At 39.2% G+C, this 27965-nt stretch overlaps 3 protein-coding genes, 3 long non-coding RNA genes and 1 pseudogene across 8 annotated transcripts in view; 3 read left to right on the forward strand and 4 right to left on the reverse strand.

Annotated features, from left to right (window-relative positions):
- The window catches only part of LOC116935339 (TATA-binding protein-associated factor 2N), a 28479-nt gene extending 9637 nt beyond the window's left edge, over positions 1-18842 (forward strand). The window contains exons 4-5 of one of the 2 annotated variants that reach the window (XM_045167329.1): positions 17937-18543; positions 18683-18842. In XM_045167329.1, the coding sequence (XP_045023264.1) occupies positions 17937-18538 (602 nt within the window). In that variant the 3' untranslated portion in view covers positions 18539-18543; positions 18683-18842. Of the gene's footprint in view, positions 1-17936; positions 18549-18682 lie in introns of those variants that run through there. The other variant, XM_045167327.1, reaches the window with a different exon arrangement.
- Positions 1345-6051, forward strand: LOC123467375 (hemocyte protein-glutamine gamma-glutamyltransferase-like). The gene is made up of 20 exons (XM_045167323.1): positions 1345-1423; positions 1715-1753; positions 1837-1878; positions 1955-2182; positions 2260-2363; positions 2427-2625; positions 2701-2834; positions 2909-3044; positions 3118-3344; positions 3410-3587; positions 3652-3817; positions 3882-3985; positions 4053-4162; positions 4225-4316; positions 4373-4521; positions 4596-4909; positions 4979-5102; positions 5177-5337; positions 5416-5552; positions 5625-6051. The coding sequence occupies exons 2-20, from the start codon at positions 1720-1722 to the stop codon at positions 5764-5766; spliced, it is 2781 nt and encodes a 926-aa protein (XP_045023258.1). The 5' UTR covers positions 1345-1423; positions 1715-1719; the 3' UTR covers positions 5767-6051.
- On the reverse strand, positions 6049-26252 carry LOC123467378. Of its 2 annotated transcripts, XR_006641743.1 has the most exons (3): positions 26123-26252; positions 25568-26068; positions 6049-6509 (listed from the first exon to the last, which is right to left on the reverse strand). It is a non-coding gene; the product is annotated as an uncharacterized LOC123467378 (long non-coding RNA). The 2 variants fall into 2 exon arrangements; XR_006641744.1 differs by lacking the exons at positions 25568-26068; positions 26123-26252 and adding an exon at positions 6570-6831.
- On the reverse strand, positions 11422-12686 carry LOC116933860. Its single transcript, XM_045167330.1, has 4 exons — positions 12174-12686; positions 12007-12103; positions 11627-11944; positions 11422-11535 (listed from the first exon to the last, which is right to left on the reverse strand). Exons 1-4 carry the CDS (start codon positions 12424-12426, stop codon positions 11532-11534), a joined length of 672 nt encoding a protein of 223 aa, XP_045023265.1. The 5' UTR covers positions 12427-12686; the 3' UTR covers positions 11422-11531.
- Positions 14143-14868, reverse strand: LOC123467377. The gene is made up of 2 exons (XR_006641742.1): positions 14705-14868; positions 14143-14631 (listed from the first exon to the last, which is right to left on the reverse strand). It is a non-coding gene; the product is annotated as an uncharacterized LOC123467377 (long non-coding RNA).
- On the reverse strand, positions 17753-19708 carry LOC116926180. The gene is made up of 4 exons (XR_004395884.2): positions 19598-19708; positions 19397-19543; positions 19317-19337; positions 17753-19254 (listed from the first exon to the last, which is right to left on the reverse strand). It is a non-coding gene; the product is annotated as an uncharacterized LOC116926180 (long non-coding RNA).
- Positions 20047-24765, forward strand: LOC123467376 (annotated as a pseudogene).
- Positions 26253-27965: the final 1713 nt, after the last annotated feature.

Raw genomic sequence — 27965 nt, forward strand, 5'->3', positions numbered from 1 at the left:
GATTCTGTAGGCCTAACTAGAAGAGGATGCATGAAATATCTGTTTACCATTGGTAGACAGATTTACCAAGTTTACTACTGGTTAGCAACTTCGTCAGACGAAAATTGACCATAGCGGATTTTATGGTCAGCAGAGGTGAAACACCCGGAACTACCTAGACAAGAACACTGAGACTGGATTAAATTCGCTTTGTAGCTCTCGAGAAAACATGGTAAGTGCGGCAAAATAAGCACCGTGACAGCCGAATCTGTTTTTCGTTCGTCAAATTCCAGCCATGCTTATGACAACAGTAATCTGTAACTGTGCAACAATCGTGCATCAATTGTCAATCAGCAGACGTTGAAAGAACAGAGAGAGCAGCAATAGAAATACTGTACGTAAAAGTAGGCCGACGTGTTTCCTGCTTTAATTTGCGCTACCATAATTAAAACCTTTGATTGTCTTATTTAACGAAGTGATTTAATTAAAAAAGAGGATTCCTTTTCATGCAACACAAAAATTTGGGGTTGAAAAAAGGGAAAACGGAAGGGCACTGAGTGATGTAAATTATTTTGAACTTATCAAACTTTGAAACGGTGGGTTGATCAACATTTTGAATGTGGATTTTGGTATCGGTTTCAACTTCTTTTAAACTGAACGAGGGATTTTCAAGCGCGTACAGGTAACAAAAATTGCTGCTTCAAGAGCAAAGTCAACATGCCCTTCAATTCAGCTCCGTTTCGTTTACTAGAAATGAAGCAATCCAGTTATAATATACAATTTGATTATAAGAAAAAATTATCAAGTCATATAACTAGGTTGGCTGTATACTTTTAAGGAGGCACAATTCGTAAGGAAACCAATAATTAACGGGAAAAACTTATCTGGATGAAATCTTTGAGAGTTTTCCTCCAGGAAAATAAAACAGCGGGACTGTACATGCAATCGCTCGATTCAAAAGAAACGATATGTTGAGCTGGTAACTTTGCTGGTTTCTGGACTGAAGACCGGTTGCAAACGTACTCGGAGCCATCGCAACTTCGACTTACGTTTTCGTTTAGTATTTATGCTACTAAACAACATTAAATGTCGCATTGGCCATGGTGATGGGATGAAATTACTTCAACACTGAATACCACTCGCTTTGCAACAATTAAGCGTGACCAGATTGTGAACTTCATCAGCGTGAGGAGCGACACGGGAAGAGACCTGTGAAATGTGATACGTATGGACTAAGTGTGACTGTACACCGGAACCAGAGAGACTTGTATCCTGACGTAAGTTGATCTGCATTTGTTAAGAATTTCATTTCCTAAAATTATATCAAAGTTCTAATACAACCTAGATATGAAAATAATATAAATAGAGACCGTGGACGGAAGAGAGAATTGTCTTGTTTTTGCAGTAGCAGCGAAAACACGTCGTTGGCCCAGAAAACTTTGAGGTAATCGCCATCACAAAGATGATCTCTTCTCCAAACAATAAATCGGGTAGTTCGTTGAATCACAATTCAGTCTGACTATTTCTTTAAAGTTAGATCATACCTTAATTTTCACCGGTTAGCTACTAACGGTTCGAATAACAATGTCGAGCCACTTTATTTTGTTTTAATCGGTCTAATAGAAAACGACTTGCCGTCGGCACTGCTATATACTGTTCTATATTTTCTGATTCTAACCATCAATAATTAGTTTATATACTGTATAAATATTTTATTTTATTTTTCACTTTAAAGGCATAATGAGTTCTCCATTGAATCAATCTGGCTCTCCAGGTAAAAATAAAAAATAATAATAATAATAATCGGCTTTTTAAAAATAGTGCCGTCATCTCCTCTAACATAAAAAAACAATTCAGGCATGTTACGTCGTTCGATGATGAATCAACAAGGATCACCAAGTAACTGGATCAAAAATTAGCTACTATAGAAATTATTGTGAAAGCCATTTATCTTTTACACTAAACAATTTTACAGCCTTATTACGTCATTCCATGAGCGGAAATTCAGGATTGAACAATTTGGCCAATTCGTCGGGCTTTGCTCGTCGTAACGCCGATCAAGATGGCATGGGGAACAACGCGAGTGCCCGTTCCGGTGGCAACAGTGCGGCTTATCGTGCATCGCTGGTGTCGCACTACGCCGAAGACTTGGACAGACGTCGCCGCGCTGAACGAGCTGTCGAGGAAAAACTAACCGACGGAAGTATTTTCTAATTAATTTCCAATTTCTAATTTTGAAGTCAATATTTTTGACACATTTTTCATCTGTTCCGAACAAAGTGCCTTCAGACAATTTGAAGATCGATTCTGTTGAGTTGTTTGCTCGAGACAATGCCAGGGAACACCGGACCGATCGCTACGAAGTCGTTCTTGATTCTGGCCGTGTAATTCATTGTATCCATCAGCTATTCGGCGTTTCACTAAACTAATGTTGCACAAAATAACAGGATATTGGATCACCTTCTACCATGGCTAGGTCCAGGTCGATGACGAATATGGCGTCAATGACTTCTATGGATTATCACTCATCTTCTTCGCCGTCTACAGCAGTTCTTCGTCGTGGCCAGCCGTTTTTCATGGCTGTGCGGATGAAGGACCGCAATTTCGATCCGCGTCGTGACGTTTTACGCGCAGTGTTTACTTTCGGTAGCACAATGAAAATGATACTCTAGCGATTTTCAACGAAACGATAGCTTTAATATTTTGTTCTCTTTTGGTTAGGCCCGAATCCCCAAGTCACCAAGGGAAGCAAAGTGGTTTTGCCTTTCCACATGAATCAACGTGAATTCACCCGAGCTCCACAGAAATGGGACATGCGGATCCATCAACAGGAGGGTTTCAATATCTCTTGTCAAGTAAAATCATTTCAAACTAATTAGAATATGCTACTACCATAACTAATCATAATTTTTCCTTCTTTTATTTGCAGGTTCATATTCCTGCAAACGCACTAGTCGGATTATGGCGAGTGAACATCGAAACTACCACGACAACGCCGGGTGCCCGCATTGACGAATTCCGTTGTAAAGACGACATTTACGTCTTGTTCAATCCGTTTTGTCGAGGTTGGACTTCTTCATCATCATATTTTGATTAGACAAGCCCAACTAAAAATGTTTATTGTATACATTGCAACAGAGGACTGTGTGTACTTGGACGATGAGGAACTCCGTAGAGAGTATCTCATGAACGACACGGGCAAGGTGTTTGTTGGTACCCATCACCGACCTAAAGGCCGTCGCTGGATCTACGGACAGTTTTCCGACGTGGCCTTACCAGCCGCTCAACTTTTGCTCGGCCAATCCGGTCTCAACCCAACGGAAAGAGGCAATCCTGTCCAAGTTGTCCGTGCCATCGCTTCAATCGTAATCAACATCATTTTCAAAGTTTCTAGTAGGCTATCATAGTAATGTTCGTATTGATTGTGTAGATCAATGCGAACGAAGGCTTTGGATTACTGGAAGGCAAATGGGAAGGTTCGTTTGAAGACGGAGTTTGTCCATGGGTATGGACAGGAAGCTCCAAAATCTTCGAACATTATCTACGCAATGGATCTAAGCCAGTCAAATACGGGCAGTGCTGGGTTTTCGCAGCCGTGGCTACTTCTAGTACTGATATTTGACTAGGTTTAAAGTTAAGTATTTTAGGAATTCATTTAACAATTAAAAACAGTTTTCCGCGCTTTGGGTATTCCTTCCCGTCCCGTTACCAATTTCGTCTCTGCACGCGACACAAATCACACGCTGTCGGTCGACAAGTATTTCGATGTCTTTGGAGATGAGATGAAAGGTGGCCCAGATGGCGACAATCAAGATGCCTTGTGGAACTTCCACGCTTGGTAGTGCAAGAGATACACAATTTGACGTAAAGGATGTTCACTGATTTGTTGGTTGACTTAAAAGGACTGAAGTATGGATGTCACGGCCCGATCTGCAAACCGGTTACAATGGCTGGCAGGCAGTTGATCCGACTCCTCCTCCTCAATGTCGACAGAACAGCACCGGAGGTTCTTTAAAGAAATCCAATGATTTCGGTTTTCCACTAAATTTTTAAATTTCTGTTATTTTATTTAGCTGATCCAAAAAGCCGAGGTCCTTTGGCCGTCGAAGGTTTCCGTCGAGGTCCGTCTTCGGTTGAGTCTGTCCGTCGTGGTGAAATTGGATTTGCTTTTGATACTCCATATGTATTATGTTTCAAATTTAACCAATACCTTCAGAAACTAACTCTTTTACTACTTGATGTTAGCTTTTCGCGGAAATCAACGCTGAAGTCACCCACTTCCAAGAAGACGAGACATCCCATTGGGGATTCAAGAAGATCCCTGTGAACAATTATCAGTAAACAAATACTTCACAAATTTATTTGAGCAACTGAAATCAGTAGCTGATAATAGGGTTGGGCGATTGATTCTGACCAAGCGACCGGGAGCTGACGATGATGTCAGCGATGCTGATGTAGAAGATATCACTGGTCTTTACAAGACTCTCGACAACACGTCTCGCTACCAAAGACAATCTGACGGATGTTTCAATTCCCTCTTTAGTAATTTCCTACAGTTTTTTTTTTTCTTTTTTTCTTTTTTCTTCGACAATTTAATTAACGGCTCGCTTTCAAAGACCAAGGGATGACTTCACCGTATCTGGAAAGGAGAGATAGAGAAAGAGATGTGATCCAATATCCAGGAACTTCAGTGCGTCGTCCAAGTGCAATGGACATCGCCCGTAAACCCTGGTACGATGAATCACGCTATCCAGCTGATTCAGGGAAAACAGCGGCTGATCGTATGTCAGCCATGAACGCAGCCCGAAGTGTTGATCGAGCCCAGCCCATTTTTGATTCCCGAACTCTCAATGAAGACGTTCAATTCGACTTGGTTGAGCAAGAAAAAGTTGCATGGGGACAGCCTTTTAATGTGCAAGTTCTCATCCAGGTATTCTTAAATTCTGATTAGTCTGTTCAGCTCCGTATTTCAAAATTCGATGTCAATACCACTTCACAGAACCGTTCTCAAGAAACGAGAACCATCACGGCATACCTATGTGCCAATTCTGTCTATTACACAGGAGTCACTGCCCGCCGACTTGGCCGTAGCGATCGTCAGTTTGTCCTTCAACCGGGAAGCCGTCAGTGTTTTGTTCTTTCTTTCTAATGTTTGGAAAGCCTAGTATCTTGAGCTAATTTTTGTAAATTCAAACAGGAGAAACTATGCAACTTCGAATAAGCTGGGAAGAATACCGTGAACGAGTTGTCGATTACGGTCACATTAAGGTGTTCGCCATGGCTTCAGTGCAAGAGACTAAGCAATCGTGCAGCGCAGAAGATGACTTCCAGCTGGAGAAACCAAAGTTGGATATTCAGGTAACTACATAAGCCCATAAATGTTTGTGTTTCAGGAAACAGATAATTTCAATGCTAAAAATAACCTCCGTTTACCAGGTGCGAGGAAATCCCCAGATAGGCCAGGAATGCTTTGCTACTTTCTCGTTCATGAATCCAGTGCCAGTTACCCTGACGGAGTGTGAGTTTTCATTTGAAGGATCGGGTCTGGTTCGTGCCCAAACGGTCAAATACCGGTGAATTAACAAAAATAACGACATAATGGAAACATTTGACTGAAGATGTGATTTTGTTTTTTTATTCTTTAGTGACGTTAAACCGGGAGAGATGATCAGCTTCGTTCAAAAATTCCTTCCCCGGTTTAACGGTGAGCGCAAACTGGTTGCAACATTCAACTCTCGAGAACTGGGTGATATTGTCGGCTCTCGTCCAATTCATGTCCGCGAGTAACCGACGTCCCACACAGTCGGATTGCGAAACCCCAACGACTTGACGTTTTGTGCGTCTTACTTGGACTTCCCTAAAACAACTTGGCAAATTAATAAAACCATTTTATGACTTTTCACTATATATGCATACTGATAGCGTTAAAATTGATGCCATTATCTCGAATGCCATTTAAGCCCTTTATTTTCCTCCTTTCTCCCGCTGTATGGTTCAGGTTACTGAAATTGTTGTTATCCTTACTTTCTCGGTGACGGTGTACTCAGCAGGAATAAATTTTCACCAAGCAGATTTTCCGCATTTCATTTGAAATTAGCATTTTGTTTTATTGGAACCGCAGCGGTAAGAATATTTCAAATTTATATTCCGAGTCTACGAACGAAGAACGTGGTTCATTGTTATGTCTTCACTACTGCATTATTTTTCATTTTGTCAATAGGCCATAGTACATCTTTGTTTATCCTATATCAACCTGCAGGCCAACGAAAAGTTGAAAGGAAATCAAAGCGTTATATCATATTCGAAATGTCCATAAATCCTGAAAACCATCGCGTGGGGACATCAGTGCCTACAAAATCAAAGATTAAACAAAATTCTTTATATCCTATTGCTATATTCTTTAAAATTTTCCGCAACAGCCAAGCCTTTGGTCATATAGCGGTTTGTCGGTATCAGCTTAGTAGTACTGTGCACGTCGTGGGCTGGCCAGAACATGTCCAAATCCTTTTTCATGTTTTTTTTTCATTGTCCTACATTTTTTATCACAAGTTAATCACGGACATATATAAAATTTGATATAGCCTATTTACCACGACTTTATCAAGCTTCCTAGTCACCCTCGTTACCAAGAGTTAAAGCTGACTTCTCATTGAATTTTTTACTAAGAATATAGAATTAAACACAACATAACATTGGAGAATAAGGGCATTTTGATAAAGATTGCTTTAGAGGTTGGTATTTGCAACTGCACGGTTTGCAATTGAAGAGTAAGAGATTTGCAATGTCCTTTTTATATCGGGCAAGCATGAAAAGACTTTCAAAAGTGTCAGTAAAAAAGAAATTTGATTGTATAAGCTGCTCGTGCAAAACTCGCCATCATTGCCTAGACTTGTGGTATTACAAATGCCACCCTCCATCTCACCTTCGAAGAACAAATGGAAGTTGCGGACAAAGGGGAGAGAGGAAATAGCTATCCATGCGAGAGAAAAAAGATGTTGGCTCCTCACGTTCCGTGACCACCAACCTTCAGCCGCCCTCTCCTTCAATGTTCTCCTATGTGTTGCAGAACGATTTTAACAAACAGGAGCATTAATTCCATATGCTACCCGATTACCCGACCCCATAATGACAATAACGAGTAATGGAAAGACTATTTTGTATTGCAAAAATTGTTCTACTTAGCCGGGGGGTAGGGGAGTCTACCGATGATACAGTCTGCACTTTTTCCAGACATTTAATACCTAGGGCAAAAAAAAAGGTGTCTGGACTGACATTACCCAACCCCCCTTATGATGATTTTGCGCCAAAACCGCCCTACCTCTTCTTAAAAAGGTAAACTATTAATATTTTCTACCCACAGATGGCTTTTAAAAAAAAAATCGGTGTTCACCTTTTTGTGCAGGATACTGTACCATGAGAGCCAAAAACACACTTTACTGTATGTTTTGCTCGTCAAAAAGGGCGTGTGATGACGCCACATCTGGCAACTCAGCCTCCATCCCACCCTAACTAAGAAGCTCACAGATCCAGTCTCCTTTTGTCTAGCGTGTATCAAAGACTCCCTCCCCGCTCAAATACAGCTTGAATAAAGTTCATCACTTTCGTTCATTTCACTTCATCACCTTTTACTTCAACACACTGACTGGAGTTTTAAAAAAGGTTTTTTATTTCACCGCAGCTTTTTCGCTTATCTAAGAAGGCTACCTTTGCCTTCTTACCCCCTCCCCCCAACGAACACCAATAAAAGACAAAAACATTTTTGTTTGAAGTTTAAAGCAGTGCATTTTTAACTATAGCCAAAACATTACAGCACCTAAACACACTCATACTCACACAGACACACACATGCACACAAGAGGTAATTTTGACTAGGTAATTTACATCAAAGGTCGATCAAAGGTATAAAAATTTCACACACAGATAAACACACACACACACACAGATACGTACAGAATTTTGTGAATGCACGCAACTAATAACTCAAGCTACTCATAGGAGAGTTGGTAATTATAATTTTAAAAGCTCTGCCAGACAGAGGAGGTTGGACCGGACGTTCTGACACCGGTTGTGGTTTATTCACCAGGTTCTTAGATGGAAGCAAACCCTAGAATAGACAGCAATATATGTTGCAAACAGATTGCGATGGTGATTGTCAATAGGGGAGACTGGAGTATGCCGGGACACCGGGTCAAGAGGGACAGTAGGGGGAAAAATAGTAGATTTTGTTAAAATTAATAATTTTTTTAGTCTATTATTTAGATACATATGTCAATAACTGTATCAGTTATAAACAAAACTAAAAAAACGGTTTTTTTTTTAGTTAATTTTGTCTCCGTTAATAAAAGTTTCTAGAAAAAAATAATCGCAAATGGCTTGTAAATTTAATATGGAAATGAAGCTTAATCATTTCTTTATCGTTAAAAACAAAAATTATAATTTTCGATCAATTACTGTAGATAATATTAACGTTTGTAATTAAAATAATTAATTATTATTAATTATTAAAATTATTATTAATAATTAACGGCTTGTAAATTTAATATGGAAATGAAGCTTAATCATTTCTTTATCGTTAAAAAGAAAAATTAATTATCGTTAATTATAAATTATTATTAATAATTAACGGCTTGTAAATTTAATATGGAAATGAAGCTTAATCATTTCTTTATCGTTAAAAACAAAAATTATAATTTTCGATCAATTACTGTAGATAATATTAACGTTTAAAAAAATAGTCTTTATCGGGAAATCAGGACAGCTGTTTTTGACTAAAATGGGACATTAGTGGGAGGGTTTGGCCATCAAGCCCATCACTCATCACCGAGCTCATGACGCCAATACTGTTCCTTACAATGATAAAAAGCAATCGATTATTCAGCATATTAATCGATTACAATAAGCCCAACCCCCACCTATCTTGTAATAAGGGTTTTTTTATCATATAAGAAAAAAGTTTTATTAACACAATAATCAAATTGAAACATTTATTAACTTATAGAGTCTATGCAGTGGGACGCTATTTCAATTTTTACAAATTTTTTTAATGAATTTTAAGGCGCAAACGGAGGACGTCCCTCACCACCCACCCTAGTGTCCTCACTTACCCCTCAAAATAGGCTCCTCCCACAAATCTAAGAAAACTTTAAATGTCTTATATGGAAAAATGGTTTATTATTAAATTATATAAAAAATATGGGGGTACATTACAGTATGGAATACATAAAAACAAAATGATAAATTAATTTAATGATTAGTTTGGGAGATATAGGGGGAAAACAAACACCGTCCCGGCTTACTCCAGTCTCCCCTACTTGGTCTGGCTGCTACCACCGAAAGCACGGCAGGTGAGCTTAAGTCTAAAAAAATATGTTCCTTACTACTACGGGATTCTTCGCCATACTACTTGTCAATCCCGTACATAAAATCGAAAATTCGCTTAAGCTGGTCGGGATGTTCATATTTTGCGATTTTTCTCAGAACGTATATCCAGGAATTTATGAACACTTTCCATTTTGCCAGCACTTGTTGCCGTTTGCCATGGACTACGGCATTTCGTGTTAAAAGCGAAAGCACTAGCTGACGCTGAGTGAACCTGTTGTCGCCTGTTCCCTCGTTTACGAGGAATTCGCTATCTTTACAACATGTGTCCTTTAAAGCTTTGATATACCCTTGAACATCAACGTCCCAAATACTACTGAATCGATTTGAGTAAGGTAATAACCGTATGCGACGACAAAAAGACACCAAAGCTGGCGCAAAAAAGCAGTTCGTTGCAACTGTCATTTTATTTATCAACATTGTCGCCACGTCGTCGCCTCTCCTTGAAGTAACAGAAGTTGTATTCGTTTGGCCTGTTGTTGCTATTCGATTGATTCGATTTGAAAATTGGCGAATTTTTTCCAAATGATAGTTTTGACCGATTTTTCCGGTTATGTACCGCCATGATTGAAGATATGGGCTCCAGTTGGTTAATATTTTGCTTTGTCTGCCGTGGACTGCCGCGTGCCGCCCTTCAATGGCTATGTCAATTTGGGCTAATGTGAAGAGGTTTCCCGACGAACCAGAATTTTTCAAGAAATTTGGGTCCTCTTTACATTGCCTCTTAAGTTCTAAAAGAAAGGCATAAGCGTCGAGATCCAGTAAGAGACCCTGTGGATTTGCCAGAAATTGAAGAGCAGGCGCGAAATGGCTGTTCATGCAGACAAGCATCTCAGTGGTAATCACAGTTGCTCTTCTTCCTTCTTCCTCGGAAAAGACGGAAAACATCCTTGAACAATTCATCTTTATGAAAGAAAGTTTCGAATGAGGAACTAAAGCAAAAAAAAAATAAAGCGCCTGCATAAGTAATAAGAGTGGTAAGAGTAATCTAGCCATCTTGAAAAAGGTGAAAATATGGGCGAATAAGAGAAAAACGGTTGAAATATGGGTGAATAAGAGGGAAAAAGCATAAAGATTTTCGTTTATTTTCAAATGAACACAAATAAAAAATTAAACAAACATTGTTCATCAATGTTATGTCAATTTCAAGTAAATGTAGTTATTAATATATCATCCGGAAGTTGGGCAGTAATAATAAACATACTCTTGTTCTGCACGTTGCCATAACTTTTGGGTGAATAGCACAAAAAAAAAAGTTATTATTATTCTTCAGCTAGCTTGGATTGGTCTTTCTAATACTATTAGGTGCGTCTTTGAGTGATATTCCAAGATAATGTGACACCAAACAACAGCATAATGCTACGAAATTCTTGACGTGGCTATACAGATGTTAAAAACCACTGACTAATCCACAAGGATATTGTTGGCTTCAGACTGTTTATCATCGATTTATATTTCTGTAGTCTTTGGCTTTGAAGGTCTCAAAAAATCTTTAAGTTCGTGGACGGCAAAAATATTGTGTTCACCGATGGCAAAAAAATTAAAAATGGTGGTATATTGTATGTTCAGAGAAAAGAATACAGCACGAAGGCCTATATTTTATATATTTTTGGTTTCATATCGGTCAAACAGCTTTGATGTTGTGCGAATCAGCTGTGCGAATCAGCTTTGCGAATCAGCAGTGCGAATCAATCAGCTGTGCGAATGATAACCTAATGCTGGTTATGAATGTTTGCCTTCTGTTACTATGTTCAATTTTAACAAGCAGAATATCCACAATAGGTATGATAAGCCTAACGACAACAACTTGGTGCTTTACGAAAACTGTTTCCACCATTGCAGTTTGGGATTAATAAACGATTAACCCATCTTTAATTCAAAACGTTTACCGCATACTTAATTTTCAGTCAAACTACTTTTATTTTTAACTCCTGGAATACAAGATAGAGAAAAAAGTACAGCTATAAATCGTTGCAGTTCGGGAGGGATATGTCGACAACTAATTGTCGTGGGTGATGTATCTCCAGTTTTTACATCATGTTTCCTTGTTGTTTCTTGTTCCGCCATGTAGGGGAGACCGGGGCTAGTTGGCCTGGTTTTTACACACCCTGTCTTACCACTTGTAATTTTTCCTGTAATGATAACATTTATGGCCTAGCTGATGCTTTGTTATCTTATCTAAATTGTAGCGTTAAAAAAAAGTGCTAATTTAGAAAAACTTTCTGCCCAAAAAACAGTTTTATTCGGACACTTTCAGCTGGCAACTTACCCCGTAAGTGGGGCAAGTTGCCCGTGAAGTCGGGGCAAGTTGGCCTTACATCTTTGCAGAGCACTTTGAACACACGTATGAATTTTAATCTTCTCCTCTGTCATCCACACACGACTCGCACGCCCATAAGCAACATTTTTTAATTCTACAACGAATCCAATCTTCTTTAGTGGTGGAATAACGCCCTCCGCATTCTGGGCAAAATGATTCTTTTTTCTTGACTTCTTTTTTGTTCCGCTTTGCTGGCTTGCTTTTCTTGAACTCATCAGCTTTAGAGTTGGGCGGCTGTTCAGATAACACAATCTTTTGAAGTTCACTCTATTTTTCATATAACATCAATTAATACCACAAACTGCTTGCTTTCAAGACTATAAATTTACCTTGGAAAAACAAAAAAAGGGGGAATTGTGTTTCCTAAAGCCGAAATTGCACAAACAACGGTAACTAAAGTCCCTCTCTCTGCCGAAACGATTGCCCCTATAGAAAAGTAGTTTCAAAGATGATATAAAATATAAATAACTGCAAACTTATACTATAGTCCTCTAACCTATTTGCTTTTGGCCACGTCGACCAACGATCTTTTCAGGTGGCATGACAGTTGTAACACCAGTCTCGTCCATATTCCATACACAATCAAGTGATATGTTTTCTCTTGTCAACAATCTCTCGTAATTGTCAAAAAAGGCGTCGCAGTTGTGTTTGTTGAAAGATGATGTTCTTGCCAAGGAGGTAGCCTCGGGTTTCCTAATTGACAAAGTATTATCACAGACAACGAAGTGGAAGACTGCGATCAGCCCCATAAGACTGAGAGGACGCTCAGGGGCGATGCTCGTGACTGCCACCAGGTTCGCGTCGTATGTTCTAGGCCCGTTTCTTAAGGAATTTTATTATGTCCCTACTGATTAGATGCTTTACACACCCTGTGTTTGTGAGGAAACTATTGCATCCAATTTTTTAATTTTTATTTCTTAATCACCTGTAGCCCTTTTTAAAATCCCTTGAATTATTTTATAATTTAGGTATAACTTAGCGGTTAGGAAATAATTTAATGTTCAACACACCCTTTTCAACAATTTTTTCTTCCATTTATTATAAATCGTGAAGCGCTGTACTTATATGTCAAATCCTAAATTGTGCGCGAAGTGCAAGAGTTTCAAACCCAGTCAATGTAGTTGTTTTCTAGTTTGATTAATTATTTAATTTCTAGTTTTCTAAAAAAAAAATATAACGTAGATGTTTATCACATGTAATTTATTTCTGTATCACAATCAGTTGATGTTTATAATAACAATTTAATCATCGCCGATTAAATTTTGTAATTTTTTTGTCTTCATTCTTGCGTGTGCTTCAGATTTTTTTTTTCAACAATAGCAATCATTTTTTTTTTGCAAAACATCGAAATCGTAAAATAAGGTACTGGAAGATTACAGCTGTCATCAGCTCTTTTTGGTGTACCGTACAACCAATTAATGGTAATTTTTCGGCAGATAATGTAACCAAGACAGCCTCAAAGGCGTCTCTTAGGAATACACGATTTCCTTTTGTTAAGTTTAAAAAAGCTTCTTCGACTTTACAAATTAACTGGAACATGGTGGAAGAAGCGAAAATTAACTTTCCTTTTTTCTTGATTTTAGTTAATTGGGCAGCCGAAAATTTGGGGGGAGTTCTTCTGGACTCACATCAACCGATTCCAAACAATGTTTGCAAAACGAAGAATTAGTTGTTTTCCCCTTTTTCCTGTATGAGTGAACTAAGTATCCACATATGTAATACATAATGTCGCAATCAAGGATGTTCATTTTAGATTCATCAAGGTTTAGTGAAGTGCTGTCTTCTTCGGAATTGATTGCCGCAACATTGGACAAATTGATTTCCCGTTCTATTCCTTTTAAAAGAATGTCTCTAAAGTATTCTTTCTTTTCCTTCATTTCCTTCTTGTTGTTGTTAAAATTTATCTTCATCCATGTATGGTACGATGTCAGTACTTCACTTTTTTCCTCTTCTTCCTCACAGTTTGAACCCCGCAAAAATTGTTTTGTTGGGTAATAGAGTGTTAGAAGTCGAAACAACTCCAAAAACGAAGTCATCGTAGGCTTATCGCCACATCGCCCACTCATTCTTATAATTCCAAAGAAGCGCTAGAACATGCAAAAAAATTATGAATTGATTTCTCGAAAATTTCTTTAAACATAACATACTTCAATGCAGTCTTGATTTAGCTTGCCAGTTAACACATACTTGTAATTCTCTTTTAAGAGAAGTCCAACAATGTCTACAGTACTCAGGATAGTGACTCGGAGGCCGTTGAGAGTCACCTTTGACAGAAACGGTTCGTAAATAACTTTTTTTTTCCACAGGTGGATATTTTTTTTTTTCGGAAACTAAAAGTGCTAGACTATAACTTATGCCCCTACCAATTCGCGCCCAATTTAGGCTTTATTCCGATTTGACATATAAGTACAGCGCTTCACGATTTATAATAAATAGAAGAAAAAATTGTTAAAAAGGGTGTGTTGAACATTAATTTATTTCCTAACCGCTAAGTTATACATAAATTATAAAATAATTCAAGGGATTTTACAAAGGGCTACAGGTGATTAAGAAATAAAAATAAAAAAATTTGATGCAATAGTTTCCTCACAAACCCCGGGTGTGTAAAGCATCTGATCAGTAGGGACATAATAAAATTCTTTAAGAAACGGGCCTAGAACATACGACGCGAACCTGGTGGCAGTCACGAGCATCGCCCTTTGGCCAGTATAGGCGATCGCAGTCTTCCACTTCGTTGTCTGTGGTATTATGTCTCTTAAGAAATGAGCTAAACCAGTCAGGGCCACTGGGCCAGCTAAGCATTTTGTAGTCCACGACAAGGGAATTTTGATGTTCATTTTGGTGGCCAATTGAAATGCTAGTTTCCTAACGTCCAGTGGTGACAATCCAAAATAAATATCTGCTGCTCGATGCAAATATTTCACTAGTATAGCCTCCTCCTCATCTGTGAAAACCTGTTCGACAAAATGTTTACACTCATTAGCCTAACTTACTATGCCTGTAGCCTAAACTCAATGTATTTCTTACCTGACGAATCTTTGAATAACCATATTTTTGTTTACAGGGTAGCACATTCTTATTCTTGTCTACGTATCTAGCAAGACTTCTTCTGGGAATCTGAAACATTTCTCCAACCTCAGTTATTCCTCTTCCTTCTGTAAGAACAACATCAATTGCTCTTTCGATAACCTCACTAGACGTTTTTCCCCTGTCAGTTTTTCGTACATAGTTCCTCATCCTCGTGTAACACTAAAAAAACCGAAGATTTTGACAAACAAATAAACAAGGTCAGAAGCTAAAACAAAAGGCCAACTTGCCCCCAAAAAAAACAGCCAACCTACCCCATGGGTAGGGGTCATTGTTTTCTTTAAAATATTTACTTAAAAATAAATTATATTGAATTTTAGAATTGACTGACCCTTAGCTAAAAGACTAAGGTATCTAAAGAAAAAATTTCATTAACATCAACTACATACCTTATTTCTGAAAAAGAAAAATGCACGGAAAAAAAAGTTCGCGGCGAAGCGTAAAACAGTTTTTGCAGTACAACGTCAGCATTTAAGTGCAGACAAAATTAAAATTTTGTACAGACCATCTAGTGATATTAATTAACACTTCGGCTATCCTGAAAAACTCTAATTTTTAAGTGGCGCCAAGTAATACGCAAAAGAGCGACTTACCCCTAAGCCAACTAGCCCCGGTCTCCCCTATAGGTACTCTTACTGGTGGATTTTTTGCTGAAGCGAAATCCTACAACAAGAAATTAATACTTTTAGTCTTAGTCAATAAATGTTGATACCAAACTATTACCTAATCCATCAGTAAGCTTCTGGAGTCCCTTATTGTTGGTTCCCTGCTCCTGAATCTTGTAGGATGGCTCATCAGTGCTTTTGGTATTACCAGCACCAGCAAGCGCTGGCGGTAAAGAAACAGTTTCCTGCAAAAAGTGTCAACAAGGGTTTAGCAGTTCAAATTTCCATTCGTTTGCATTGTTTATAGTACCTCATCATCACTATTTACCTTATTTCCATTTGTTTTAGTTTCATTCCTGATATTCCCACCATCACTGTTGCTAGTGTCTATTATGTCTACGTTGACAATTTTTTCTTCTGATGGTCCAGTCGGCTTCAGTGCTGACTGATAGTCCTAGGTAAAAGAATTGTTATTATGTTTTATTTAACTCAAATGCTTTATTTTTAGCCTACTTACTGTAATACATGTCTTGAAAAATTAGAAATTTTCCAATATCCTTTATCGTCGAACACCATCCTGATTGTGGTGGCTTTGAAATGATCCTTGTGTTCGCAAACTATTTTTCTGGTTTCTTCACATACAGTAAAATCTTCTAAGGTATAGTTGAGATTATTTGTTTGTTTGAAGCGTTGGACCCAGTTATTACTTGCTGCTTCTAGTAGGCTACGTCCTTTGGATATAGGAAGCTGGTTCATCCCTGCTGCGTTACTGCTTGTGAGGAACTGCTGAGCGTTGCCCTTGGTGGTGTCAATAGCCAGCTGAGGTCTAGTTGCTGCTAGGGAAGATGCTACTGAAGAATGTTTTCTAAACATGGAATTCACTTGTAAGACTGGGATTTTGTTCTCCTTTAGTATGCTTGCACAAAGCTCTACTGCGGATATAATAGATGATCTTTCTCCAGGTAAGAACGTGAACTGCTTTGGGTTTTCGTAGAACAATTCTCCAAATAAATTGATTTTTTCTGCTGATGAATTTTCGTGCTTTTCTAATTTATTAATCATAGATGCGCTGGCTACGTGCATCCTAATATTGTCTTCTATCTCTTGAAGTTTATCATTATCGATAGGGTGGTCTTGAGCAAAAGATCTAAAGCTACTATAGCCTAGCTTTTGAAGAAGATTTTTTATGTGAATGGGCAAATTTAATCCGCATTTTTCAAAAGTGTCATAAACATTCTCTGCTTGACTCATTTTGTCTTATTTCTATTGAGTGTCTTTATTCAAATTATTTCAGACGACAATTTTTGACGTTTCAGATCATCGATCATTCGAAATCGATATACAGGCATCACAGAGTCGGTGGGCCTAAGCAAATATGATTAGAACTTATCTCTATGAATTGAAACTACATTATTTTAATTAAGAACGCAAGTAATTTCTAATATTTTATTTTAGAAAATTTAAATTTGTTTAACATTCACAAAAGTTTAATTAAGATTCGCACTTGTTTTTGGCTTAAGATTTATAATTTGGCTTAGATTCAAAAATTTTGGCTAAGATTCAAACATTTTGGCTTAGATTCAAATATTTTGGCTTAAATTCAAACATTTTGGCTTAGATTCAAAATTTTGGCTTAAGATTTAAACTGATTCTCGACAGGGTGTACGAGATTCAAATCAGTTGCCAACCCCTCGGTGTGTTACCCATGTCACGGAAGAAGCCTTTTCCTTCAATCCGTGGATGCAAAACAAAAAAACAATGAGCAAAAAGGGTACTTTTAAGCATTGGTCTTGGGAATTCCCGCGCCATAAACCTATTAAGGAATATTAAAAGAGGGGATGGCTGAAGGTTTTGGTCACAAAACGTGAAGAACTGACATCTTTTTTTTTCTCGCATGGATGGTTATTTCGTCTCTATTCTTTGTTCGCACCATTCCTTTTGTTTTTTTGAAGACGAGACGGGGGTGGCATTGGCAACACCACAGTTCTAGGCGATGCGGACGTGTTTTGCACGAGCAGTTTATACAATTTGTTATTTTTATTTTTTTTTTTTTGCTGACGTTTCCGAAGGTCTTTTTCTCGGCGTTCGATATAAAAAGGCCGCTGCAAATCTACTGCTCTTCAGTTGCAAACCGTGCATTTGCAAATACCAATCTCTAACGCAACGCAATCTTCATCAAAATGTGCTCATTCTTCAATGTTGAGGTTTGTTTGATTCTATTGTAAAAGCAGATATCATTGATTTTGGTTTTAATTCAAATTTGTTCCATTTTGCAGTGGACAACGTTGCTGGTAGCTGCTTTGGTTTTCTCGGCATCCGACGCCCATAAAAAAGGTTTTAAAAACTCAACAAAATTCTATTAGTTTTAGTAATATTTCGAAGATTAGATCCAATATCTATTTATTGATTTTTATGTATAGGAAGAGGAGGCGGCGGGAGTGGAGGTGGTTACGGTAGCTATGGTAAGTGTTGCTCCTTGCACGTCCGAGACCAACCAGGACAAGGAAAATAGATATTGACAGCTACAGAGTTTTAAAAATCAAGTAATGAATTTGTATAATTATCAGGTGGCCAACAAAGTCTAGGACATGGCGGTGGTCATACATTACCGATGAGTTCGGGACACGCTGGCCATTCGTCGCATGGAGGATACGGTGGCCACATCTCTCCAATGATAGGGGGACATCACAGCAGTCCCGCAGCACCCGTGAGCGGGGGGTACGGAGGTCAAATTGCGCCAATCAGCGGAGGATACGGTGGTCACACATCACCCGTGGGTGGAGGGCATTTCAGTAGTCATGCTGCCCCCGTTAGTGGTGCGTATGATGGACATGGTGCACCAGTTGGTGGAGGATACGGAGGGCATCCTTCTCCTGCGAGCGGAGGGTACGGCAGTAGGCAAGCGGTCCGTCGGCCTAAGAGTGGAGGCTACAGCAACAATCACGCGTCACCTGTGAGCGGAGGATATGGTGGTCATGTTGCGTCAATGAACGGAGGATACGGTGGCCATGCTTTGCCAACCAGCGGAGGATATGGAGGTCATGCAGCATCGGCAGCCAAAGGTTACGGTGGCCATGGATCACAAATGAGCGGGGTATATGGAGGTCATTCTGCACTGATGAGTGGAGGTTATGGAAGTCACGCTGCTGGAAAAGGCTACGGTCGTTAAAAAAGGTTAGTTTAACAATGGCAGTAGCATAATTTTGTTACCATGGCATATTTTGATTTGCGGCACTTTCGTAACCGTTGCTGTTCGAAATATTTCTTAACAATTTCATGCTCAGAAAAATATTGGCCTTTCTTTATATTCCAGGCAGTTAGAAAAAAGCTTCAATAACGTCCCAAGATCTGCAATCCGTCCACTTCAATTGAATTAACCAGTCGATAAAAGAAGAATTTCCAGTCTGGAAATTGCCGTCCTTTGATCTAAATAAAACGAATTTTCTGAAAATACACGTTTTTTATTCATTAAACCGCGATACTTGATACCATTTTTTAAAATTCTTTCATAATTAATGAATACCAATACTTATTTAGATCTGTGCACAGTTAACAGGTCAGTAATTGCATACATGTATTGTGTATCAGATTGTGGCTATCTTGTGTCCAGTGTGAATTCCAGAGTATAGCAGTGTCTACTGCATAATCTGTCAGTTGAATCTGTTGGATCCAAATAAAAGTAATGTAACCTAGTCAGAGGTTGGACCATCAGTGGACCGTGTAATATCTTTTTGCATTTGGAGTTGTTTAGTAACTTGCTTAGCCGAAAGTTGACTAGACCTATAGCGTGTTTTATAGTCAGCTGAGGGGAAACACCCGGAACTACCTAGACAAAGACTTTGAGACTGAATTCAATCCGCTTTACATTCCCTCTTCCAATTTTCCCTATTATAATTTGAAACTTAGGTAACATTTAGCAACATAGTCAACTTAAGCAAGAGGATTACTTTTTACGTATAACACGAAGTCTTGGGAAGGAAAAATTAAAAAGCGTTGGATTATACAAATTAGTTTGAACTTATCAAACCTTGGTTTGAAAACGTTGGTTGCAGTCTCGACTTTTAAAAATGCTGAATAAGATACTATATTGAAGCGCGTACATGTAGGGTCTAACGCAAATTGTTCCTTGGAAAGCAAAGCCAGCGTGCTCTCCAACTCGGCTTTGTTCCTTTAACTAATAAATGGGGCAATTCAGTTGTAATACCATTTGATTATAAGATTTCCATACGGCAGATAGAACAGTTCGAGCGGTACATCCACTCTCGCGATTCAAAAGAAACGAATAACTTGAGCTGGTAACTTTGCTGGTTTTTAGACTGTAGACCGGTTACAAACGCACTTGGAGCCATTGCAACTTCGACTTGCATTTTCGTTCAGTAGTTATGCTACTTTTAATGTCACGGTAGCTCTGGCGATGGGATAAAATTACGTCAACACTGAATACCACTCAGTTTGAAACAATTAAGCGTGACCAGACTAGCCTAAATAGTCATCGTGAGATGGTACACGGGGAGAGACCTGATGACATCAGATACCCATGAGCCAAGTAGGACTGGAAACTGGAAACTGAAATAATCGTACCCTGACGTAACTTGATATGCATCTGTTAAGATTTTCATTTCTCTAAATAAGCTCAAAATTTTAAGGCTACATTGATGTGACAAAAAGAATATAAATAGAGAACGTAGACGGAGGATAGAATTGTCTTGTTTCTGCTGTAGTAGCGAAAACACAGGGAACTTTAAGGTTAGTTTTTGTACTTTGTACTCGTTTCTCTGATTTGTAATTGATTTTGTAATCATAAGAGATGATCTCTTCTCCCAAAAAAACTCATGTACCGTAGTTCGTTTAACCATAAGTTAATCCGACAATTTGTTTAGTAATTGGTGCCCAACATACCAGTTATGATGTTTCAATAATGTAACAATCTGAAACTACTTCATTTTGTTACAATCTTGAAGGGCATACGTCTTTCCGTCGGCACTGCTATACTGAGCCATTTCCGCTGATTCAACGCGACCACAACTTTGTTTTCTCTGCAATTTTTTCTCCTCGAAAGCACAATGAGTTCTCCACTGAATCAATCTGGCTCTCCAGGTAAAAATAAAAAATAATAATAATAATAATCGGCTTTTTAAAAATAGTGCCGTCATCTCCTCTAACATCAAAAAACAATTCAGGCATGTTACGTCGTTCGATGATGAATCAACAAGGATCACCAAGTAACTGGATCAAAAATTAGCTACTATAGAAATTATTGTGAAAGCCATTTATCTTTTACACTAAACAATTTTACAGCCTTATTACGTCATTCCATGAGCGGAAATTCAGGATTGAACAATTTGGCCAATTCGTCGGGCTTTGCTCGTCGTAACGCCGATCAAGATGGCATGGGGAACAACGCGAGTGCCCGTTCCGGTGGCAACAGTGCGGCTTATCGTGCATCGCTGGTGTCGCACTACGCCGAAGACTTGGACAGACGTCGCCGCGCTGAACGAGCTGTCGAGGAAAAACTAACCGACGGAAGTATTTTCTAATTAATTTCCAATTTCTAATTTTGAAGTCAATATTTTTGACACATTTTTCATCTGTTCCGAACAAAGTGCCTTCAGACAATTTGAAGATCGATTCTGTTGAGTTGTTTGCTCGAGACAATGCCAGGGAACACCGGACCGATCGCTACGAAGTCGTTCTTGATTCTGGCCGTGTAATTCATTGTATCCATCAGCTATTCGGCGTTTCACTAAACTAATGTTGCACAAAATAACAGGATATTGGATCACCTTCTACCATGGCTAGGTCCAGGTCGATGACGAATATGGCGTCAATGACTTCTATGGATTATCACTCATCTTCTTCGCCGTCTACAGCAGTTCTTCGTCGTGGCCAGCCGTTTTTCATGGCTGTGCGGATGAAGGACCGCAATTTCGATCCGCGTCGTGACGTTTTACGCGCAGTGTTTACTTTCGGTAGCACAATGAAAATGATACTCTAGCGATTTTCAACGAAACGATAGCTTTAATATTTTGTTCTCTTTTGGTTAGGCCCGAATCCCCAAGTCACCAAGGGAAGCAAAGTGGTTTTGCCTTTCCACATGAATCAACGTGAATTCACCCGAGCTCCACAGAAATGGGACATGCGGATCCATCAACAGGAGGGTTTCAATATCTCTTGTCAAGTAAAATCATTTCAAACTAATTAGAATATGCTACTACCATAACTAATCATAATTTTTCCTTCTTTTATTTGCAGGTTCATATTCCTGCAAACGCACTAGTCGGATTATGGCGAGTGAACATCGAAACTACCACGACAACGCCGGGTGCCCGCATTGACGAATTCCGTTGTAAAGACGACATTTACGTCTTGTTCAATCCGTTTTGTCGAGGTTGGACTTCTTCATCATCATATTTTGATTAGACAAGCCCAACTAAAAATGTTTATTGTATACATTGCAACAGAGGACTGTGTGTACTTGGACGATGAGGAACTCCGTAGAGAGTATCTCATGAACGACACGGGCAAGGTGTTTGTTGGTACCCATCACCGACCTAAAGGCCGTCGCTGGATCTACGGACAGTTTTCCGACGTGGCCTTACCAGCCGCTCAACTTTTGCTCGGCCAATCCGGTCTCAACCCAACGGAAAGAGGCAATCCTGTCCAAGTTGTCCGTGCCATCGCTTCAATCGTAATCAACATCATTTTCAAAGTTTCTAGTAGGCTATCATAGTAATGTTCGTATTGATTGTGTAGATCAATGCGAACGAAGGCTTTGGATTACTGGAAGGCAAATGGGAAGGTTCGTTTGAAGACGGAGTTTGTCCATGGGTATGGACAGGAAGCTCCAAAATCTTCGAACATTATCTACGCAATGGATCTAAGCCAGTCAAATACGGGCAGTGCTGGGTTTTCGCAGCCGTGGCTACTTCTAGTACTGATATTTGACTAGGTTTAAAGTTAAGTATTTTAGGAATTCATTTAACAATTAAAAACAGTTTTCCGCGCTTTGGGTATTCCTTCCCGTCCCGTTACCAATTTCGTCTCTGCACGCGACACAAATCACACGCTGTCGGTCGACAAGTATTTCGATGTCTTTGGAGATGAGATGAAAGGTGGCCCAGATGGCGACAATCAAGATGCCTTGTGGAACTTCCACGCTTGGTAGTGCAAGAGATACGCAATTTGACGTAAAGGATGTTCACTGATTTGTTGGTTGACTTAAAAGGACTGAAGTATGGATGTCACGGCCCGATCTGCAAACCGGTTACAATGGCTGGCAGGCAGTTGATCCGACTCCTCCTCCTCAATGTCGACAGAACAGCACCGGAGGTTCTTTAAAGAAATCCAATGATTTCGGTTTTCCACTAAATTTTTTAAATTTCTGTTATTTTATTTAGCTGATCCAAAAAGCCGAGGTCCTTTGGCCGTCGAAGGTTTCCGTCGAGGTCCGTCTTCGGTTGAGTCTGTCCGTCGTGGTGAAATTGGATTTGCTTTTGATACTCCATATGTATTATGTTTCAAATTTAACCAATACCTTCAGAAACTAACTCTTTTACTACTTGATGTTAGCTTTTCGCGGAAATCAACGCTGAAGTCACCCACTTCCAAGAAGACGAGACATCCCATTGGGGATTCAAGAAGATCCCTGTGAACAATTATCAGTAAACAAATACTTCACAAATTTATTTGAGCAACTGAAATCAGTAGCTGATAATAGGGTTGGGCGATTGATTCTGACCAAGCGACCGGGAGCTGACGATGATGTCAGCGATGCTGATGTAGAAGATATCACTGGTCTTTACAAGACTCTCGACAACACGTCTCGCTACCAAAGACAATCTGACGGATGTTTCAATTCCCTCTTTAGTAATTTCCTACAGTTTTTTTTTTTCTTTTTTTCTTTTTCTTCGACAATTTAATTAACGGCTCGCTTTCAAAGACCAAGGGATGACTTCACCGTATCTGGAAAGGAGAGATAGAGAAAGAGATGTGATCCAATATCCAGGAACTTCAGTGCGTCGTCCAAGTGCAATGGACATCGCCCGTAAACCCTGGTACGATGAATCACGCTATCCAGCTGATTCAGGGAAAACAGCGGCTGATCGTATGTCAGCCATGAACGCAGCCCGAAGTGTTGATCGAGCCCAGCCCATTTTTGATTCCCGAACTCTCAATGAAGACGTTCAATTCGACTTGGTTGAGCAAGAAAAAGGTTGCATGGGGACAGCCTTTTAATGTGCAAGTTCTCATCCAGGTATTCTTAAATTCTGATTAGTCTGTTCAGCTCCGTATTTCAAAATTCGATGTCAATACCACTTCACAGAACCGTTCTCAAGAAACGAGAACCATCACGGCATACCTATGTGCCAATTCTGTCTATTACACAGGAGTCACTGCCCGCCGACTTGGCCGTAGCGATCGTCAGTTTGTCCTTCAACCGGGAAGCCGTCAGTGTTTTGTTCTTTCTTTCTAATGTTTGGAAAGCCTAGTATCTTGAGCTAATTTTTGTAAATTCAAACAGGAGAAACTATGCAACTTCGAATAAGCTGGGAAGAATACCGTGAACGAGTTGTCGATTACGGTCACATTAAGGTGTTCGCCATGGCTTCAGTGCAAGAGACTAAGCAATCGTGCAGCGCAGAAGACGACTTCCAGCTGGAGAAACCAAAGTTGGATATTCAGGTAACTACATAAGCCCATAAATGTTTGTGTTTCAGGAAACAGATAATTTCAATGCTAAAAATAACCTCCGTTTACCAGGTGCGAGGAAATCCCCAGATAGGCCAGGAATGCTTTGCTACTTTCTCGTTCATGAATCCAGTGCCAGTTACTCTGACGGAGTGTGAGTTTTCATTTGAAGGATCGGGTCTGGTTCGTGCCCAAACGGTCAAATACCGGTGAATTAACAAAAATAACGACATAATGGAAACATTTGACTGAAGATGTGATTTTGTTTTTTTATTCTTTAGTGACGTTAAACCGGGAGAGATGATCAGCTTCGTTCAAAAATTCCTTCCCCGGTTTAACGGTGAGCGCAAACTGGTTGCAACATTCAACTCTCGAGAACTGGGTGATATTGTCGGCTCTCGTCCAATTCATGTCCGTGAGTAACCGACGTCCCACACAGTCGGATTGCGAAACCCCAACGACTTGACGTTTTGAGCCTCTTACTTGGACTTCCCTAAAACAACTTGGCAAATTAATAAAACCATTTTATGACTTTTCACTATATATGCATACTGATAGCGTTAAAATTGATGCCATTATCTCGAATGCCATTTAAGCCCTTTATTTTCCTCCTTTCTTCCGCTGTATGGTTCAGGTTACTGAAATTGTTGTTATCCTTACTTTCTCGGTGACGGTGTACTCAGCAGGAATAAATTTTCACCAAGCAGATTTTCCGCATTTCATTTGAAATTAGCATTTTGTTTTATTGGAACCGCAGCGGTAAGAATATTTCAAATTTATATTCCGAGTCTATGAACGAAGAACGCGGTTCATTGTTATGTCTTCACAACTGAATTACTTTTCATTTTGTCAATAGGCCATAGTACATCTTTGTTTATCCTATATCAACCTGCAGGCCAACGAAAAGTTGAAAGGAAATCAAAGCGTTATATCATATTCGAAATGTCCATAAATCCTGAAAACCATCGCGTGGGGACATCAGTGCCTACAAAATCAAAGATTAAACAAAATTCTTTATATCCTATTGCTATATTCTTTAAAATTTTCCGCAACAGCCAAGCCTTTGGTCATATAGCGGTTTGTCGGTATCAGCTAGTAGTACTGTGCACGTCGTGGCCTGGCCAGAACATGTCCACAGCCTTTTTCATGTTTTTTTTTCATTGTCCTACATTTTTTATCACAAGTTAATCACGGACATATATATTTTTGATATCCAACAAAGCTATAAACACCGAAACTCTCATTGAACAATGATCTGGAGACGGCAGCGATACCAGATCTGATGATTTCTTTCAGGATGCATTCATTGAGCCCGATTGAGCCATTGTTTTCCTACTTTCTTTTGTTTCACTTTTCACCAAATGCTACCAGGACATTTTGCTATCGCTATACAGCCTGTGAATAGGATTGACAGTATTTTTCTTGGGCTGATTATAAACGTGAATGGATATATTTGTAGCTCATTATAGGCTGCAACGAGCGCCTCAGTAGATAAAAGTAGCCTATTTACCACGACTTTATCAAGCTTCCTAGTCACCCTCGTTACCGAGAGTTAAAGCTGACTTCTCATTGAATTTTTTACTTAGAATATAGAATTAAACACACCATAACATTGGAGAATAAGGGCATTTTGATAAAGATTGCTTTAGAGGTTGGTATTTGCAACTGCACGGTTTGCAACTGAAGAGTAAGAGATTTGCAATGTCCTTTTTATATCGGGCAAGCATGAAAAGACTTTCAAAAGTGTCAGTAAAAAAGAAATTTGATTGTATAAGCTGCTCGTGCAAAACTCGCCATCATTGCCTAGACTTGTGGTATTACCAATGCCACCCTCCATCTCACCTCCGAAGAACAAACGGAAGTTGCGGACAAAGGGGGAGTGAGGAAATAGCTATCCATGCGAGAGAAAAAAGATGTTGGCTCCTCACGTTCCGTGACCACCAACCTTCAGCCGCCCTCTCCTTCAATGTTTCTATTAGATTTGTTGCACGGAAATTCCCAAGACTAAAGCCTAACATTCAATTTGTTGGTTATGGACGTAAAAGTTTACTTTGTTTTGTTTTACATGGATTTGGTTCCAGCACGTCTAAATTTTGTTTTCTTTCTTATGAGACTGTACTGAATGTTTCACGAGATGGCAAAGAACTTAGAAAATCAGGAGTTAAACGCATGAGTCACATACCACGATCAGAGATTGCGTTCTCCTATTTGTTGCAGAACGATTTTAACAAACAGGAGCATTAATTCCATATGCTACCCGATTACCCGACCCCATAATGACAATAACGAGTAATGGAAAGACTATTTTGTATTGCAAAAATTGTTCTACTTAGCCGGGGGGTAGGGGAGTCTACCGATGATACAGTCTGCACTTTTTCCAGACATTTAATACCTAGGGCAAAAAAAAAGGTGTCTGGACTGACATTACCCAACCCCCCTTATGATGATTTTGCGCCAAAACCACCCTACCTCTCCTTAAAAAGGTAAACTATTAATATTCTCTACCCACAGATGGCTTTTTTAAAAAAAAATCGGTGTTCACTTTTTGTGCAGGATACTGTACAGTATCCTGCACAAAAATCCGAACACCGATTTAATTTTTTAAAGCCACCTATTGGTGGGGTAAAGGGTTTTCTTTTTGGTTTGTTTTTCTTTAAGAGGGAGGGTAGACGGGGTGATGGACACATAGGGCAGGGTTGGGTAAGTCTAGACATTTTTTTATGCCTTAAGGTATTACGCTTTAAGTATCGTTCAGACTACAGCTCTTTTCTACGTATAACGTATAACGTATAACGTTAAAAGTTAACGTTTTTACTTCGTAAATTTCGCTGCGTTTTTTACGGAGCCCTATTTACGTAAATGTGTTCGTAGACTGTTCAGACTACACTGTCAAATTTACGTAGAGTAGGCTAGATTCTGCGGAGATTCTAGCGTCTGCTGTAGATTTTTGTACCTGTTGTAGCTCTTTGTTATATTTATTGATAAAAGTTCTGAGGACGAAACGTTCTTCTTCTGACTAATTTCTTGAAGACCTAAAATAGAATAAGCAATAAACCAAAATAGTTGCAAAAGATTTCATGACATAATATTTACTTTTTGATTTTCTTTATCGGTGATTTTTTGGGGGCGACTTGAATTTGTTAGGGGAATTCTTTTTGGCAACTTTAGTAGGCGCCATATTTATTTTTAAAATAAAAATTAAAAAAATTAATTATTAAATTTACAATTCTACACCTGACATATCCCAGAATGAATAAACAGGAGAGAAAACCTGAAAAAACAAAAGAATGTAGACAAGCGTAATAGATTTTGGCTACGTAGTGCGTAGAACGTCCCAAAAACTTATGTAAAAATGAGATCAATCTCATTTTTACGTACGCTCAGTTTTGACTTCGTTTTGACTACGTTTTGAGTTTACGTATTACGTACTACGTAGAGCGTTGTGTCTGAACACTCTTCCGTTCCCAGCTACGTAACTCGGAGCGTAAAAACGTTATACGTAGTACGTAAAACGCTCAAAAAGGCTGTAGTCTGAACGTGGCTTTAAGGCAAGTAACAGGTCGGGACATTTTTGCAACCCCCAGGGTGGTGTGTTTTTTTAAACGACAGTTGGAAATGTTGGACTTAGGCTGTATTATATTCTATACCCAAATAAATTAGATAGCTGCTTGTGCATAATGCTGTCAATACCGATGGCATATGTGTAGAGGCTCTTATTGCGACGCTGTTGATCAGTGTTCGATTCCCGTTACGGAATAGACCTCCTGCACCTTGCGGATAGCAGGATTCTTGTAGTCCGACAACGCTGTCGGCAGCCATCTTAAGAAAACTCCACCCTTTTAGTACACAGGCTCTTATGGAAGTATTTTTTCAAAGTGATTTTTGTCTTAACTGGATTACAATTTCGA

This window comes from Daphnia magna, unplaced genomic scaffold, assembly GCF_020631705.1.
Source record: "Daphnia magna isolate NIES unplaced genomic scaffold, ASM2063170v1.1 Dm_contigs180, whole genome shotgun sequence".
Lineage (NCBI taxonomy): Eukaryota > Metazoa > Arthropoda > Branchiopoda > Diplostraca > Daphniidae > Daphnia > Daphnia magna.